The sequence below is a fragment of the Neofelis nebulosa genome, chromosome 1 (assembly GCF_028018385.1).
Source record: "Neofelis nebulosa isolate mNeoNeb1 chromosome 1, mNeoNeb1.pri, whole genome shotgun sequence".
In the NCBI taxonomy this organism is placed as follows: Eukaryota; Metazoa; Chordata; class Mammalia; order Carnivora; family Felidae; genus Neofelis; species Neofelis nebulosa.
Window position 1 is genome coordinate 241,852,570 of NC_080782.1, and position 19,378 is coordinate 241,871,947.

Consider the following 19,378-nt stretch of genomic DNA (forward strand, 5'->3'; position numbering starts at 1 on the left):
TCCCAAATAAGTTTGAGAAGTTTCTTTTAATTGTTACAAATATTTGTTTTAAATTATATTCATAAAACTTTGATATCAAAGAGAGTAAGCAAGAAAATTGCTACTTTCCATCCTTGTATAATTATTAAATGGATTAATTCTTTTTTTTAATCTATGTATCTATAACAGAATCCTTCCGCTCACCCACATTTTCATATGGACCTGATGGAAATGGTTTTTCTCTTGGATGCAGTAAAAATTGGAGACAAGTCTTTGGCGATGAAAAGAAATACTGGCTACTTCCAATATTTTCAAGGTAATTTATGAAACGCAGGTCTCAGAAATTACAGAATCTGTGATAGTCTCTGTCTCTCTGGCTAAATGTGTTAAGATTCACAGAATACTGTATATGACATCCTCTGAGCCTGGAGAATGAAAACTCAGAATATCTTGATTATATAAAATATTTTATTTTTCATGTTTTTTATTACATGGGCAAAAGAGGGTTTGGTTTGGGCATATATGTGGAAAGTGGAAAAAATGATTCATAAAAATAACAATTGCTTTCTCCTTCAAAATGTAAATAAGTTGTTTGAAGTAGAAAATGATAAGAATTTATACTTACTAGCTACATCTCAAAGATTCTATCACAGATTATTCTGTTGTGTTTTAAATCAAAGACCCAACACATAATGCAATTTTTAACTTCAAATTTAAATGAAAATAAATGCTTGAGATGATTCATAGTTTCCTTGTCACCCAGACCCCAGGCATCTTAGGCTGTCTATATATCAGAGTCACTACAGAAAAGGAAAAAAATATTTGAAATTCGAATGACATATTTATAAATGTTACGGGATTTTCTTCTCTTAATTTACTGCATTCCTATAGTTTTGTCTGAAAATAATGTTTTGTTTTCACTTTCGAAAAACATTTTGCTTGGCATATAATTCTGGATATTGCTTTAATGGTCTTCTGGGTTACATTTTTTTCTGACAGGTTTGCAGTCATTCTTTTCTACTCTGTATGTGATGTGTCTTTTTCACTGAGTGCTTTTAAAATAGGCTTTTTATCACTAGTTTCATGCAGTTTGATTAGGATGCGCCTTGGTATATATTGTTTGGTATGTTGTTCGTTTTTCTTGTGCTTGGAATTGGTTGAACTTCTTGGAGCTGTGATTTTATAACTTTCATCAGATTTGGAAAGTGTTTGAATCATTATGTCTTCAAATAAGAAGAAGTACTGCAGGGACTCCAAATGCATGTGTATTCGTACACGAGAAGTTCTACCACAGCTCAGTGACACGCTGTCCGTTTCTTAGTCTTTTTTCTGTGTTTCATTTGGCAGATCCTATCGCTGTATTTTTAAGTGTACCAGTCTCCTTTGTCTCCTGTATTACAAGGTAGTCCACTCCGACTGGGTAGAACACGGACTAGTATTTTTTAAGATTATTTGCTCTAGGGGCGCCTGGGTGGCTCGGTCGGTTAAGCGTCCGACTTCAGCTCAGGTCATGATCTCACAGACCGTGAGTTCGAGCCTCGCGTCAGGCTCTGGGCTGATGGCTCAGAGCCTGGAGCCTGCTTCCGATTCTGTGTCTCCCTCTCTGTCTGCCCCTCCCCCGTTCATGCTCTGTCTCAAAAAATAAATGTAAAAAAAAAAAAAATTAAAAAAAAAAAAAAGATTATTTGCTCTAAATAGCAATTTCAGTGTTGACTGGTTTGGTTGTTTTTTCCCCCATTCTTTAAAGATGTTGTTCCATTAATTTACAGATTGCATTGTTTTTGACAGGAAATCAGCCTCATTTCATCTTTATTCCACCATTTGTAAATTCCTGGGTCTTTTTTTTCCTCCTTAGCTTCTTTTAAGATGTTATCTTGATCACTGATTTTAAGCAGTTTGATATGATGTATGGTTTCTTTGTGTTTATCCTCTTTGGGATTCATTAGGCTTCTTGGATCTCTGAATTTATAGTTTTCATCACAATTAAATAATTTTAATCATGTCTGCCCATGCTCTCCCCGCACTGCGTTTTCAGGCACCCTTAAATATATGTATGTTAAATTGCTTGATCGTGACCCACAGGTCGTTGCTGTTTTTCCCTGCTCCCCATCTTTTTTCTCTACCTGCTGAAGTTTGGATAGTTCGCTGATCTTTTCTTCTGTGATGTCTGCTCTGCTGTTAAGCTCATCTAATGAATGTTTCATTTCAGGTATTGTGTTTTTCAGAATACACAGAATATTGTGTTTTTCTTCTGAACTTTTGTAGAAGTTCAGTTTGGTTCTTTTTTTTGTATCTTAAATTTCTCTTCTCATTATGTCCATTTTTCCTGTTAATTCACAGACATTTATAGTCACTAATTTAAAGTGATTGCTTCAAGTTTTCATAGTCATTTCTAATTCTTTTCTAACAACTGTTTTTTTCTTAGTTGTGGATCCCATTTTCCTACTTTTCATGCTAGTAATTTTTTATTAGGTGGTAGACATTTTGAATTTTGTGTGTTAAATTTTGCTTTCTCCCTTTGGCAGTTACTTGTGTTTTTAGTGTGGTCCTTTTGAGGCTGTTTTAAGCTTTGTTAGGTTGGGTTTAAAGTAGCATTTTCTTTAGAGCAGGTTTAGTCCTGCAACACAGGCGAGAGCGAGCCGGGGTCTCTACCGAATCCAGACGTACAGTAAGGTCTCTCTAGTGTGGCTGGTCAGATTTGAACGCCTTCCAGTGCTGTAGGAGCTTCATGGATTGTTCTCTTGTACTTCCCAGTTGGTCTTCTCCCAGATTCACATGTGTAGTTTAGCATTCACCACGAGACTCCAGTGAAATGCTGTGCACATTGCCATAGGCCTTCCTCTGCATATCCGCCCTTCCTCGCTCTGTCCAGTGGATTCAAGCACATCACCTTGAAACGTGCATCTCTGAAACCTCAATTCAATGAGACGACCTTGCTCTGCTTCCCCTGGTGGTGCCCAGGTCCTGGCAGAAAGCTGGGACTCACTTGGTTGGTTTCTCTTCTTTCAGACACTTCAGTTCTGTGTTGCCTGTTTGGAAAATAGTTATTGTATATAGTATTCAGTTTTCTGGTTGTTCATGCCAGGAGGTCACATTTACCAGTTAACCCATCTTGGCTGGAAGTGAAAGTCCGTTTTACCTACTTTTGGTATTTTTAAAATGTGAAGATATGTCTATAATTTTTTAATTGTAAACTTCTTGAGGGCAGAGATTTTCATCTCCTTTGTTCACTGCTCTATCCCTACCTCTTATAATAGTACCCGGAGCATTGTAGGCATTTAATAAATACTTGTCAAATGAATAAATATGTGGAACTTACATCTTGAATTCCATTTTGTGCCTTTATGATGTCCTAACTGATAGTGATGACCAGGTCACTTACCCAAATATTTGATTACCTATGTTTGAGGCAGCATAATCTTAATAATAATTATAGTCTTAATTACCCAAATTTTTAATTATCAGCTTCCCTGGTACTTGAATACCTATGTTTGAGGTATTATGAGAGGCATTATAATCTTAGTAGTCATGAAAGATATTGTTTTTAAATACATGTAAATTATAAGAGAAGAGTAACCCTCTAAATTAGAAAATTTTAAGAATTATTCTCTGTAATGACAACGTATAATTTCTTCATACTGTGACTTTGAAGAATGGTTATTAAATCTGAACGCCTCGATTTACATTAATATGATTTAAATTATCGCTGATATTTTTCATTATGCAGCTTGGGTGATGGTTGCAGTTTTCCAACTCGCCTTGTGGGGATGGATCCGGAACAAGCTCCTGTTACAAATCAAAATGAATATGCTAGAAGGTGTGCTTCTTGGCATAAGCTTTTCAGTGTTGGTTGTGAAGCAAACTGTGTGCGTGTGTGCGTGTGCGCGTGTTGTACACACATATAAATACAGTAGCAATTTGTGAGCCAACTTAGGCAAAGAGAAATTCTATAGAAAAGGTTTTTAACTGAGAGTCAACGTGGGTGTTTACCTAGTATGTTGAAGACAGCCGTATGTTTTATCATCCAAACCATAACACTTTTAATGGTAAGAAAGAGAGTGCTTGCTATTGCCATTGATACTTGAACTAGAAATCTCTGGGCCAACCAGGAAACATGGCTATCCTAAACATGCTACATCTTTCTAGAAACTAAGATATTCTTTCAAGATTTGATTCTGTTGCTTTGTATCAGCTCTATTTTTTTCAAAGAAATTGGTCATGCGATCCATCATTATATTTTGATAAACAGATGTTAACTGCGCTGTGAAAATAATATTAATGAGGATTTCAAAAATACAAATGGAAAATTTTTTCTCATTCATTCATCTTAGGAGCTTTTTTCTCAGTATTTCCACACCAAGCAATCCGATTCATAAATTCACAGAAATAGCTCATTTTAAATGAAATTTTAAAGAAGATAGAGATGCTTCTGTCAAAGTGAAACAGTTGAAATTTATTTAAGACAGAATTAAATTGCGGGGGAGGAGGGATTATAAATTCCAAGCCGGCCCGTTAATATCAAAACGTCGACCTTAGAACCTCCAGTCTTTGGACCTTAGAACTCTAACTCTTACTGTGGGTCTGAACAAGTCACCTCAGCTGTGTGCGACTCGGTTTCCAGCTCTGTCAAATGAGGGCAATCACAGCTGCCTCCAAGGGTTATTGTGAAGCTTGACATGTGTCTGATGCACCCAGCACAGTGTCTGGCCCGTAGTAAGTACGCAAGGAACACGACTTCCCTTTTCCTCCTTCCGTTCCTCCACTCCCTCCCTCCCCGGGTCTCTTAGCAAGAAAAGTAAGTCTACGCGGAGTCACTAAATCGTTTTTTCCCCTTAGATCTAAACTGCAGAGGTAGAAAGCAGAAAACTTGGGAAATGACAGGTAATTTTTTTTGTCCTGGCCACAGACCTAGATCCCCACCTTGTGCTACCTTACCGGCTCTTGATTAACACGTTTTAAAAGTTTCACGCCAGCCTTTGGAGCTTTTTTCTTTTGTCTAATAGTTTTCATTGGCACTGTGGGAATACAGATTCTTGGGTCTAGAGAGCCATTCAGTTGGGGGTTGGGGGCATATTTTTCTTTTGAAGATAGAGTTTTTTAAGAGTGCTGAGATCTCATGAGTTGCCCTCACATACGTAGGAGAAGGAATACTAATTTGCTGCTTATTAATTAAGTATTAATTGAGCATTAAACTAGTTACTGAATTATTTTCCTCCTCTTTTCAGTATTGGCTCAAATCAACCCTTTCCTATCAAACCGCTTAGTGAATCAAAAAACCGATTGTTGGACAGTGAGTCTCAGTGGACAGAGAATGAATCTGAAGAAGGCACTGTCAGATCAGGTAATACTTACTTGTCTTCTCGAAAACACTGCTTTTTCCGATTCGAATGAAGGTCAACCAGGTTTAACAATTGTGGAGAAATCAAAATAACACCATATTTAAAAATACTAACATGTGAGAGACTTGTTAATGGAATATCTGACATATGGGGTGTCAGTGTTTATTGGTAGCTTTTATGGAGAAAAGGCTTGAGTGAGGAAGTGTAGTGGCTACTCCTGTGTTCTGTTCTGTTGACTCGGTTGGACTTTCCTTTTGTTACCCAGCCATATGTTTCTCGACCTCAGATGTAGAAAGTTCTTTTGGCATTCACTATTCTGAATAGCGTTTAAACAAGATATTTCTCTAGGGTCTTAATTTTGGTTATTTGAAAATAATTTTTGAAATGCATTGTAGTCTTTGCTGCCTTAATATATAAAAAGAGTGCACCAAAAATATTTTAACCTTTTCATGATGACTGTTAATCATTCCGTGAAGTACGGATTCATTGTGGAACGGTTGACAAGACAGAGGTGGTCTTTCGAACCAGGCCAGGTTTATGACATAGGCTGGCCATTTAACATGCATTACAAGCTACACTCTTTGCATGGCGGTTTTCAATAGCAATAGTAACAGCCCTGTCCTCATCTTGCTCTGTGGGAAAATGGTTTGGACATTCAGATCATTTTGTACCAAGGGAAATACCCTAAGACTTGAAAGCCTGCTGTCAGAATTTCTGATTTTTTGTTTGTTTTTGGCTCTTCGCAATGCTTAAGTTATTCTCTTGAATTCGTATCATTAGGATATTCTCTTGAATTAGTATTCATTAGGATCATCAGACCCATGTGTAAGGTCAAAGGAAAAATTCATTCATGGGCTTCGCAGTTACTGCTGCTTTCAAAGCCAATGGACATTTTCACAAATATAAGCCTAAAACCAGACTTTTAGCGCTTCTGGGTTCTCCAAGAGGATATGGTTATGGTTGATAACCATAAGCATAATATAGTGCTTTCGTAAGAGTTGCTTTTACTGTGATCATCAGTTCTACCATTTAGCCAGAAACTTAATACTTCTTTTTTTGTGTCATGTCGTATATAATTATGTGCTTACAGGGACAAATAACCATGTTACAGTGGCAATAGAAAATTGAGTACCACTGGTTCATAACTAACCATTTGAATAAGAACAAGGTAAGACAGTATAAAGGTAATCTCCTTGAACAAATGCAGTTATTTTCATGTTTTCTAATCTCAAAACAATTTGCAAGTCATTTTTTTTTTTACTCTTTCAATTATATCAGCAAAATTAGGTAGTTAAGAAGAGATTGGAAGGTAACAGCTGCCTCAATCCCATTTTTCTTACCACTCCTAGCACAATCTTAGTAAACATGTATTGGTAGGTTAATGAAGAAGCTAAAAGCTTTTTTGGGTTGGTATGTGGACAACTAATCTTTTCAGTAAACGGTGTCTTATTAATTAAAGAAAAACAAGATGACTTTTGCCTACTGTTAGAAAGATGTTGATCCAGAGAAGAGTGGCTGCAGAAAAGACTGAAGAGGTTCGCTGATGTGATCTAGTTGGAAAAGAGGTAACAAAAGAGAGTTTCCTGTAGCCAGCCACGCTGATCAGCTGTTCTCTGTCTGGCCAGCCCGAGACAGCAGCCAGAGGAAATTAATTTAACTGGCATCCAAGAACTTCCCAGACAGACTAAACATAAGCCTTAGTGCAAGTAGGTGGTGTAAGTAAGTTGAACTGTGAGGGATGTAGTGAGCTCCGTCTCTCCCGATGCTTTGAAACAAAGACGGCTCTCTGTTTCAGTTGGGGACTCTCGATGACTTGGTAGCATCTTGGGCAGCTATTAGATTGTTCCGAAGTCTTCCTCGTAACCTGTATTGGTTACCCTTTGCTGCATAACAGACGACCACAAACAGCAACTGAAGACAGTGTCCCTTTACTGTCAGTTTTTCTGTGGCAGGAGTTCATTTTTTCAAGGAGTTCTCATCTGCAGTCCTCAGTCAGGGGAACATCTGCTTCCTTGCTCAGCAGTTTTCGTTAGCATTCAGTTCCTCACAGAGGACCTGGAGCCCAGGTCCGAGGTAACAGGCAGAGCCTACGTGAGACCTAGCAGAATCAGAACAGAGGCTCTCAGGGTGGGCTTGTGTCAGGCTGGACTCTGGAGAGGAGTGGTGACTGTGTGTCATGAGGTGACCATGCCCACCAAGAACTGTGGCTGTGGTATAGCCTTGGTTCTAGAATTCCTAATGTGGGTGGAAGAATGTCTGATGCTAGTGGTTGTTGAAAATCCTCAACAATCTATAAATGTTGCTGGGGGACCTCCCTATATGCTCTAGCAGTCTTAGGAAGGGGTGGATAAAGATGTCCTCGCAGGTTATGTCCAAGTTAACAGTAAGGGAGAACCAAAAGAATCTACCTCTTTTAAAATGTTCTCGTTTGCTTCAGAGGAAGAAGGTCAGCAGTACCCCTTACTTGCTGCTTATAAAAATCTTTGTTATTATTACAGCATTAGTTGTATTAAAGTATTTATTTCCTGTCTTATTTTATTTTATTTTATTTTATTATTTTTTAAGTGTTTATTTATTTTTGAATGAGAGACAGAGCACAAGGAAGGGAAGGACAGAGAGAGAGGGAGACACAGAATCCGAAGCAGGCTCCAGGCTCTGAGCTGTCAGCACAGGACCTGCCGTGGGGCTTGAACTCACGAACCGTGAGATCATGACCGGAGCCAAAGTCGGACCCAAGCCACCCGGGTGCCCCTGTGTCCGGTCTTGTTATTTTAGCAGCTTTATACCTTAGCCCACAGAACCGCTTAATAAATCTTATTTTCAGAACTATAAAATTAAGTTTTAACCAATAACTCAATTGTTTCTGATTTTGTAGGTTTATAAAAACATATTATGGACTGATATTTTCAGTTTTATTTGCAAGAAAATGATCAATGGAATGAAATAATTGAAGTATAACAGAAGATATATTTTTTAAAAAAGGATGCCTTTGTACAGATCGCTGGATCCACAGAAGCACTACTCCAGAGCAGGAAGATGCCTTAATCTTACATAAGCCCATTTGTGCTACATCGACTGACTGCTACAAAAGTGACTTAATTTTATTTTGGAAATAACACCTGTTATGAGATGCTACAGTTATGAGCTATCAAAACACACGTAAACATGGCAGATGTATTTTTTTTGACACCTGAGTTCTATTGTTAGAGTCGTTTCTTTGTATCCATATAAATTTTCACTCCAACAAGCTGAGAAGTTGTCTTAAGTGAAGTACATGTAGGGCAGTGTGGTGGCTGAAGGTGATTGATAATATCCACTTACTGTTGCTTGTACTGTGTAAGGAAAAGAAAATAACTTTTTTTTATTGGGTGTTTGCTAGTTTATAATTACTGTTTTATACTTTTCAACATTTTTAATAATAAAGTTTTTTTATTGTTGGCTATAAAATAACACTCAGAAAGATTCAGATATCTAAATATAGTTATTTAAAACATGGAGCACATTTGTATAATTCATTGAGGGCTTAGTTCTAAGCATTAATACAACCATGTAATGTAGTGTTGTGCCCAAGGCTTAAAGAGAAATATTTTTGGTTTTCTCTGCTTTCAAATTCCTTTTTTGTTGAACTTTCATGGGTATTTTTATGGGCAGGGAAACACAAAGGCACATGTGCTATAGAAATATTGGACACAGAATAGTGGCAGTGGCTAGGAGAAAAGTAAAGAGGAAGATGGGCAGGTTTTGTAAGCTGTTAAAAATTACTTGTCGTCCTAAGGTATTTAGGATACACACGCTGTTGACTTTCAAATGTCAGTTTAGGTGATTACTAAAAATTGCTTGGAAACTTTTTACAGCAATCCTATAAAGCTTAAACGGTGACTTAAAATGCAATTTGAACTAGGATAAAACTGCTTAGCATAATTCTACCTTCAGGAGAGAAATTCTAACCTGAGTAGTCCGTTTAAAACTTCCAGTCTGTGAGCAGTGGATTCCACTATTCGTGCCAATTTTGAAATCTGACTTCCTAAACAGCAGCCCCTTTCTGCCTAGTAAACATATATACCCCTATTCCTTTGGAAATCCAGTCTAAGCGACAGGAATTGTTGAATTAATTCTAAGGGAAAATACTGTACCCTGTAAGGGAGAAACAACATAGAAATGTTACCTCATTTTTCCTGTTTAGTCCTATGTGCACACACAAACCAAAATGATTGATTGCTTCCAGTATTGGATAGAGCTGAATCTTAACCAGCATCTGTAAATACTGACCATTACAGTTTATCGGTCTGTAAAATAGGATTGGAGGAAGGGGTATTATGCATGAGTTAGACTGGATGACCTCTCACATTCTTTGACTCCTAATTTTACAAAATTAACCTTATATTTCATTCATCCACCAAGTATTTTGGAGGCACCTTCTGTATGCCAAACATACACTGTAGGGATAGCTCTGTAATTTCCTAATGTAGCATAAATTTTTAGTCAGCTGTTCCAGATCTTCAGTTTATAGGATTCGTCTAATTCCATTGGCTATGCTGATATTAGGTTTTAATAGGAAGTAATGTTTTCTTCCTTTGAACCAAAGGAATGAGTTACTTTGAAAATACAGTTTGGAATACTATTATAATGGTTCCTTTACCTTTATTTGAACTTTGTAGTCCTAATACTCTTGACTCCAGAAAACTTTTAAGTATGAGAGTTAAGGGAGTTAAAAAAAAAATCACTTCACTTTGGCGGTTTATGTATTGTAAGGAAATTGTGAACGTTTAAACTTACCTGACTACTTTCAGAAATGTTCTCCCGGTACTTTTTGTGAGTATTTCTACATTTAGATCACAGGATTTGCATGCACCTGATTAACAGTTGAGGAAACATAGTTTTTCCCCTTTAACCTATTCAGGCACTTTTGTGGTGACGTAATCTTTCTCTCTCAAGTTTTATTTAACATCATCTTTAATAGTATAGCAAACACCTTTTGAGAAGTTTTCACTTAAAGCCTTTGCCTTAGTTACCTTTGGTTTAATTTAAGGCCAGCACTTTGCCACATTCTAGATATTTGGCTGATTTATTCATACGTGTTAATGGTTATTCAGCAGGGGCCTACAAATGGCCTGGGAGTCACGGCAAGGTTGCCTCTTTGGTGTTTCGACTGGTATTGATTGATTAGTGCTATCAACTCTTTAGGGGCAAAGGTCAAAACGAAGGCCTGTCGAAATCTATTAGTACTCTATCTTTGGTCCCTCGAACACTTTGATATCTTTAAGGAAAATAAAGTTGAATTTCAGGTCCTGCCATTGCCATTAAAGACAAATTCCACCAGGAGTCTTGGTTTTACCTGGGTACAGATTTACTTGAATGTTCGGTACCTGAGGCGTCTGGCCGGTCTCATTATGCCAAACCAAAGAGCAGCTGCACTACAGTAGTTCTTAAACATGAACATGTTTACAGAGTTCAGTTCCATTTTTACATGTGGATGATTTTTTAAAACCTTGTTACGTATTGAATGATTTTCATCCAATGTGTCATAAGGGAATTTAACTGTAAGGTTAGTTTAAATCAAATATGCAATGTTTACTTGAATTTTACTTCTTTTAGAAAGATTTTGACTATGTTTACAGGATTGTTTAAAGTAAAGATTATCAGACATGTGAGATGTCCATTCATTAATCTTTAAAGCAAATGTATATTAAGGGCTTAGGATCTGTATATTGGGGGCACTGAATAGACAGTGACTTACAAATATGTTTTGCTTACATTTTGTTCTAGGACTAGCACTGCTATCAATGGAAACTATTTTTAACTAATCTGTTATTGAGAAATTAATCGTATTTTTGCATTTCAGCCAAAATAAAGACCATATCTGATCATTTGCAAGGTACAGGTGATGTTGTACACCTGAAATCCACGTGTTTCATATGATCTGAACTGTATTTTCCATTCTAAGTTACAAATGCAATATAGATTCAGAAAGGTCCATATTTTTCTAATGACTTCACTTGCTATTACCCTGTTGGGTTGCATAAAGGAGGAAGGAATTGTATTTGTATTAAAAGATTACGAAAGCTATTAGTCAAGTTTATTATATTTGTACATGATTGCAAATGAAGCTATATGCCCATTTGAAAGAAAAGATGGATACTATTTTAAAATGGTCTTTAATATGTTTTTATAGAAACAAATTTGAAATACGGTTTATTTTGGTTGTCTTTACTTATCAAGCACCATAAGTCCTGTATTTGTTTGTCATAAGTATAATCCTGGACCATGACTTAATGTTAACTCTGCTTTGTCTTTTGGATGGCCTAACCTACATTAACATGAAGGCTGAACGTTTTTAAACTTTTTTTTTTTCAAAAATCATTATATTTACCTTATTAATAAATAAAAATAAAGTCTTGTATTTGAACAGATTTTTGTTGTTGTTATAAAGTGGTATATATCAAATGAGAGAATAACTGTTATTTTGATCCTTTTGGAAATTTGGTAAAATAGTGTTTAGAGAAGCAGCTAATAATTTGTGCTAACCACATCTAAGACAGGTGCTATTTGAGTGCAAACGTATTGTAGTTTATGTAGGCCAGAGATTGCTTATTCAGAACGTCTTAAGTTTGCTTTTTCTGAACATGTTAACTTTCAATTCAAAAGTCACTTTAGGATTGTAAGTACCTTGGAAACCCTGTAAAAGTTGAACTGTGGTTGTCAGAATGCTGAATAATGGGTTTTATCTTGCGTAGAATTCTTTCTGACATTTGTATTCTCATTCCCTTCCAAATCAGCGGTTTTGTTATTTGAGGCTGCTGGACAAAACAGGAAGGTTCTGAGAGCCGTGTTTCCAATTTTTAGATGAGCAAAATTTCAAACCATTTGCAAGAACCAGTAGAGATGCAGCAGCCTTTTCTGTTTTAATTGGCGGGACGGCAGGGGGGGTGGTAATTTAGAGCACAGTGTTTGAGGTCGGAAGGAGGACAGACTCCTGACTGGTCAAGGGGCCATTTTGACACCAAGAGCAGTAGTAACATCGCATCGGCCTTACTTTTCTCACTTCTCGTAAGTTAGCTTTTCGGAACCTTTCTGGAAAAGATGTTGGCCTCTTTTACCTATCTTATACTCAGGTACTCCAGAATCTAGAGGGATGAGAACTAACATTTAGTCTTTTGCGTGTAACAGGTTTTTATGAATGTTTTAACAACTCTGTGAAGTTAGCCTCATTTTCTTGAACCCCTGCATATCCGTGCCTTGCATTTGATAAAGAGGATTTAAGGTTCCTTAACTCCCCTCCTGCTGTTCTTCCGGCAAGAATGTCACCACCTGTCAGCCCATTCTCCATACAAGGTAATTCTCTTCATCCAGGATTCCCAATGCAGTAGAAATCATACTTACATCATACTTCCCCGTGGCCTCCAGGCCAAGTTAGCATCGCTGTGCTATTACTAATTTAATTTAGCCATAGATTAGTCACATGTACTTTGAAGTCAACTCACTGGACTATAAATTCTTGAGGACTTTTTTTTTTTTTTTTTTTTTTTTTTAAACTAACTACGCACAAAATGAACACGGAAGTTCAGAAAACAATTGGAGGAGAGAATTGCATGTTCATTACTCTGTCGTGTCCCAAGCTCTCACAAGTGAGCATCAGAGCCTATAAAATTATCCCAAACTTCAAAAATACTAGTCGGTCTTTCACACATTTTAGTGGAAGTATAAATTTATGGGGCAGCATCATTGGAGAGCAGTTTGGCAAAATCATGCTTTCAAATGTCCATATTCTCTGGCCTAGCAGTTCTACTTTGGGGAGTGTTACACATTTACTTACGCGTTATAAGCGGTACATGAGGATGTTAGTTGCAGAGCTGTTTAAAGCAACAGGACTGGAAACCGCATGTCCCACTGCCGTTTACGGTGGCCTAATGCAAGAGACTATCTGAAAGGATACACAATGAACTATTAGTGTCTCCAGAGAGGAAACGGGGGGGGGGGGGGGGTGGAATAGGTTACATACATTTCACTGCGTGCCCTCTCACTAATTTATTTTTATATTATGTGCATGTTACTTTTAAAAGAGAACAATGGTGGTTTAGATATTCTATAGACCAGTGAGGGAGAAATCAGTTATTTGATATATGATGCTGGGCCAATGTGCTAGCCATTTGGGAAAAAAGTCCTTCACATCCTACATCAGAACAGATTTCAGTTGCTCATGATATGTTAGATAGTGAAAGCAAATACTGCAAAAAAAAAAAAAAAAAACCAAAACCCATGGGTAATGGATTTAATAATGGGCTAGGAAAGGGATTTCTAAGTGGGTGCAGTGCTGGTGACCGTAAAGCAAGACAGATTTGAATACCTGCAAAATTAAGAAAATTAGCACTAATAGGAAAAAATGGAGATAGAACAATAAGAAATTCATGAAAGAAATACGGATCAATAACAGCGGATAGAAGATACTTCGCTTCATTAATTAAAGAAATGCAAGTGAAAACACCAATAAGATTATTTTTGCCTATGGTAGATAATAGCCAGTGTTGCTAAAGAAGCATTTTGGCGGGAACGTAAAATGGCTTCACTTTACTAAAAGAGTGATTTGGCAATACATGTCCCAAGTTTCACTGCGTAATCTTCGTACTTAGAGATACGCACATAAGGCGAGTTGTTTGAGAGGCTTTGGTAAAAGCCGTACGAAAGGAATACCAGTGTTCATTTATAGGAAATCTGCTACATTATGTCGCTCTTTTCCAGAGACCACGATGAAGGCATTTGAAGAAGAGGCCACGTGTAGCTATTTTCATCAAAACTAAAGTGTCTCCACTGAAACGATCTTGGAGACGTTACGTGAAATAATCAAATCGCAGCGCTCTGCCCACAGGGTGTGATCCCGCCTAGAGCCTTCAAAGTACCTGTTGTGTACCTGTGGGTTCAAACTCCGCCTACTTGTGGAGCACCTGCTCCAGACGATGGGTGAGTGCTGGGACCACAGGGGGAGTCCGGGGCTGACTCGGGTAGGGTCGCAGCTGCCCCTGCCCTCTGGCTGCCGCCGGAGACATACCGGGACCCCACGACCCACACGCTGCAATGGCAGGGGAAGCTCCCAGGCCCGAATCTGCCGGGGTGCTGGCAGGCAGAGCGGGCCCGGGACGTCCGCGGGCCCCCGGGCGTTCTCGGTGCCAGGCATGAACAGTACCTCATGGGGCTGCCCGGAAGGGACGACCGCCTGTTGGGAAGGTTTGCCAACGACCAGCCTGTGCACACAGGGTGCACAAGCTGCGGTAACACTTTGCTCAGCCTTTTACAAGAAACCTCAAGCCCCTGTTTGCAGTCTGTAGCCTTTCTCGATGCAGAGAAGCTGCCGACGTATGCTGAAGGTCCAGTTAGAAAAACGACTTGTTTTGCGATGGTCTTTCTGTTAAAATTCACTCAAGAGACACATCACCCAGAAACGACTTGCGGAAATGCAATCTCTGCATCGCTCCTTGGATTCAGGTCCACGCTTGTTTCCAGAGTTCGAGGGAAGGAGAGAAGACGTGAGGGATGGGGAAGGGTTTCCCCAGAATGTGTTGGAACTGTTGGCCGTACGTGCATGGTTTTCCAGCGTCCTGCACGTAGTGTATATAGTGATTAAACTTAAGTCCTTGTTTAAAACATGTAGCTTTTCTACGTGCTTAGGTGTGCTTGTCATATGTTACGTATGATGTACAACAATAGGGAGAATATTTCAATAGTCTTAGATTGTCTTTCTAATGGAAACAGTGAATCACTCTGAGAAGTAATTTATACATTCACCAAGTGGGTGCAGGAGAGTGAGAAGGGAATTATGCACGCTTACTGTAGTGTCGCTGTGTATGTGGTGTACATAACAGAAAAGGGCGTGCTCTAATTTCATATGACAAATAGGGAGCTAATAAATACTTTCGTATACTTTCTTGGTTACGTTTGTAAGAAAGACTTTTCAACATTACTTTTAGAAGTGAAATTCTTCATCTACCCCTGAAGTGCAACATGCCTGTATTTTGTCCTTGAGATAGGCTGTGAAGACAAAGAAGTAAGGAAAGAATTTGCCAGAATGTTCCTATTTAGGCGACACTTTCAGATTGTAACCGGCCCTCCCCTTGTGCCCTTTATTCCAAACGGCTGTGTGCAGAGTGAACACTGGGTCCGTATTTTAACATCTGGTCTTTCCAGACACTTTGAAGTGAAGATGTGTGTTACAAATAGTAAAATAATGTGGTTTTTCATACTTTTTTTTCCTTGTTAAATTCAAAACCTAAGGTCCTGTGATGGGGTTTACAAAAGAGGACTGTCTTCTGGAACTGATGTGGTTAGTCCATCTCTGTGTATCACATTTGTGACTCTTTACTGGAAAAGTGACAGAAGAATGTATGAAAGGAAAGGTCCGCTGTCAGTCTGTTCGCTTTTAGGAAACACTCCAAATCATACTTCGTTCCATATGTGTGAGGGGGTTTTGGTGGTCTGGGGGCTTGTTTTGTTTTTTGTTTGTTTGTTTGTTTCGGTTGTTAAATGATCCTTTACTGAAATACTTTTCCTTTGTAGTTGTTAACTAGCGGGCATTCGGCTGCACCTCCATTGACGTCATCAATGATGTCACGAGGGTGGTGGCCATCAACATTGCAGCCCACATACTGGGCAGTCCCCAGGATCTGTGTCAGGCTCCAGAGAGTTCTCTGGCTGAAGATCAGTGCCACGTCCGTCAGGCAGTGTTGAGAGTCTCCTCAAAAGTGGTATTTCCACTGTCCTTAGTGTTTTTCTGCTTCTCTCTCTTGGCGGTTCCTTGAGGGCTCTGATAATCAGGGCAGAGGCAGAAGGTACCAGTTCAGTCTGGACCTGTCATACCGATGAATGGTCAGTTTTACTGTTATCCTCAGACCCTTCCGGTCACTCGTTGCCTTGGTGATGTAATCAACCCTTTTTGGAGATTGACCCAGGGGGCCGATGTTAGGAGCCAGGGCAGAGGTGGCACGACTTTGATCTCCTTGGGGTTGAACTTAGCATGGGGGAGGTGGCTGGTGTTGGATGAACCCGGATTCAGGAAGACTGAAGAGAATTGCTCCTTGGCCTCCTGTGAGCCAGAAGGTCCACATATGTGTGTTTTCTTTAACATGCCTTTGAAGTGGGTGAAATTACATTTCTTGTTTTGAAACACTGAGTGGAATAACATTTTTAAAATATCTTTCTGTTTAGTTTTATGTAGAGTTGGAGACATATTTTATAGGTGGAATTGTTAAACCACCTTTTTTTTTAAATGTTTATTTATTTTGGAGGGGGGCAGAGAAAGAGAGAGAGAGAGGGAGACAGAATCCAAAGCAGGCTCAGACCTGTCAGTGCAGAGCCCTACACGGGACTCGAACCCCTGAACCATGAGATCATGAAAGTCGGACACTCAATGGACTGAGCCACCCGGGCGCCCCAAACCACCTTTGAGAAGTATCCATTCAGTACTTATTCATTGGTTTGTGAGTGAGAGAAAAGGCAGTACACGGTTAGGGTTCTACAGATGTGTTTATATTTAGATTATAGCTGCAGATCAATCGATGTCAGTCAGCATTTTATGTGACTATATAGATACATTGTTAAGCAATTAAATGGAAAACATGCTTTCTTGCTAATACTCTAGTAGTATATAGATCAAATAATGATTAGTCTTAGAAGCATTCAGTTATATATTCTGTGCTTTGTTGCTTAGTGCTGTATTTTACACTGATTATTAAGAGAAAAGGGGCCATTCTAACTGAAATATTTACAGAAGCCTGATGTTCTTTCCTGCTTCTAAGATGAAACATATTTTTCTCCTAGCGAAGACTAAACTGCCTTTCTTTATGGTCTGAGTTAGAGGTGTTAACTCATATTGATAAAACTACCAATCCTTTCAGACTCTGACACAGGACATTATTCACAATACATGAAAATGTAAGACACAAAACCATGTGTATGACCCCCAGTCATAGACAAAGTGTGGGTACCTGGGCACTGGGCTCTGATTTTGTGATTATAAGCGAGTTTGTTCTGTTATCGAATTATTTTTTAGTTCTCTGTGATGGGCACATATTACTTTTAAATTTGAGGAGAAAAACATACATACAAGCATTGAAGGAGATTGGAAGGAAGCACCAAGACGGTTGGAAAAGGGGGAGGAGTAGGGTGGCCGTGAAGGGATCGTTCATGTTTTGCTTCGTATGTTATATACTACATGAATTTTTCAGTCATCATAGGAATCAGCTCAGTGAAATTCCTGTGGCATCAAAATAAATACAAAGTAACATCTGCTTCTTGGAAATTTCAACAAACAGAAGTTGTCAGCATAAACAAAGAGTACAGCCAACAAAACCGTCCTTGACTGTGGAGATAAAGCTCCACGGCTGGAATCAGACTCATGTGTCATGAAGCTTTTTTTTTTTTTTTTTCTTTTAAATGTTTTTTTATTTATTATCAAGAGACAGAGAGACAGAGCACGGGAGCAACAGAGAGAGGAGGAGACACAGAATCGGAAAGCAGGCTCCAGGCTCTGAGCTGTCAGTACAGAGCCCAACGTGGGGCTTGAAGCCATGAACCGCGAGATCATGACCTGAGCCGAAGTTGGACGGACGTTTAACCGACTGAGCCATCCGGGCGCCCCACCCATGTATGTCACGAAGCTTGTGGGATTTGCGCTGACACCATAAATGACTCTCTTGGTTTCAGTTAGGGATAATTTATTGAACATAGTATAAGAGTAATTTAGAATTGTGGCTAGAAATAAAGTCTGTGAAATAATACATACGGTCTTTATTGTGCTGCTCATATAGATCACTCAGTGGGCAAATTACTCATGTTCAAGTTAAGGTATAAGGAAGGAACAAAAATGGATGGAACAGAAAGTTTTCCACTTTTACCAACAACTTTTTAAAAGAAAAAGGGCAGCAAATAAGTAAGAATAATAATATGAGGAATCGTTGCTTTGGAGTTTCTGGCTTCTGGTATGAGAAAATGTGAATTTCCATAATAGGTTAATGAGAAAAGATTCTCTGGGGTGAATAGTTTGGTTTTGAACATTTTTGAACATTTTATTTTTTTTTTAATGTTTATTTATTTTGAAAGAGAGTGCGCGCGTGCGCGTGAGCCGGGGAGGGACAGAGAGGAGAATCCCAAGCAGAATCCCAATCTGCGCTGACAGTGTAGACAGAGCCCAATGCGGTGCTCGATCCCTTGAACCGTGAGATCATGGCCTGAGCCAAAATCAAGAGTTGGACGCTTAACCAACTGAGCCACTCAGGCGCCCCTGGTTTTGAACATTTTAACTTGGAGATAGCATCTTGGTAAAGATGTGAAATAATGGGATATTTTAATCTGGAGCTTAGAAGAGATATCTAGATAGGAAATACAAATTTTGTGCATCAGATCTATAGATAGGAAACGATTACAGTAATGGTAAGTGTGTAGATAGTTTGTAAAATTATATCTTATTATCTTCTCTAAAAGATGTGCTTGTTTAGGAGCGCCCGGGGGGCTCAGTCGGGTAAGCATCCAATTCTTGGTTTTGGCTCGGGTCATGATCTCGCAGTTCATGAGTTCGAGCCCTGCGTGGGGCTCTGTGCTGATGGTGTCAGCCTGCTTGGGATTCTCTCCTTCTCTCTCTGCCCCACCTCGCTTGCATTCTCTCTCTCTTTCAAAATAAACTAAACTTAAAAATGTCTAAGAGGTGCTTGTTTAAAACAAAGTATAGCGCTGTATTGTGAGATTTGTAACATAGTAAAAGCACAAAGGATGGGTTGGTAAATGGAACTATACAATTGTAGCGAAAGTAGCATAATATTAACTCTAAATAGACTGATAAGTTAAAGAGGTATTTCGTATTCCTGGAGAAACCGCTAAAAAATACTGCAGAGAGGTATAGTCAAAAAGTGAACAAAGGAGTCAAAATGGAATAATAAGAAATGTTAGCCCAAAAGAAGTCAAGAGGGGAACTGAGACACACACACAAAAAAAACAAATGAGGGGCGCCTGGGTGGCGCAGTCGGTTAAGCGTCCGACTTCAGCCAGGTCACGATCTCGCGGTCCGTGAGTTCGAGCCC

The 19,378-nt window shown here is 38.9% G+C and overlaps 1 protein-coding gene across 7 annotated transcripts in view; it reads left to right on the forward strand.

Annotated features, from left to right (window-relative positions):
* ZDHHC20 (zinc finger DHHC-type palmitoyltransferase 20) overlaps positions 1-18,373 on the forward strand; it is a 78,685-nt gene extending 60,312 nt beyond the window's left edge. For 2 of the 7 annotated variants that reach the window (XR_009259275.1, XR_009259380.1), the window contains exons 9-13: positions 169-295; positions 3,707-3,796; positions 5,205-5,320; positions 12,486-12,650; positions 14,055-17,155. Coding sequence is in view for 3 of the 7 variants with exons in the window: in XM_058721349.1 (XP_058577332.1) it covers positions 169-295; positions 3,707-3,796; positions 5,205-5,320; positions 6,409-6,446 (371 nt within the window). In the remaining 4 variants the exon portion in view is untranslated. Of the gene's footprint in view, positions 1-168; positions 296-3,706; positions 3,797-4,815; positions 4,861-5,204; positions 5,321-6,408; positions 6,487-8,193; positions 11,729-12,485; positions 12,651-14,054; positions 17,156-17,761 lie in introns of those variants that run through there. The other 5 variants (XR_009259285.1, XR_009259325.1, XM_058721349.1 and 2 more) reach the window with 5 other exon arrangements.
* Positions 18,374-19,378: the final 1,005 nt, after the last annotated feature.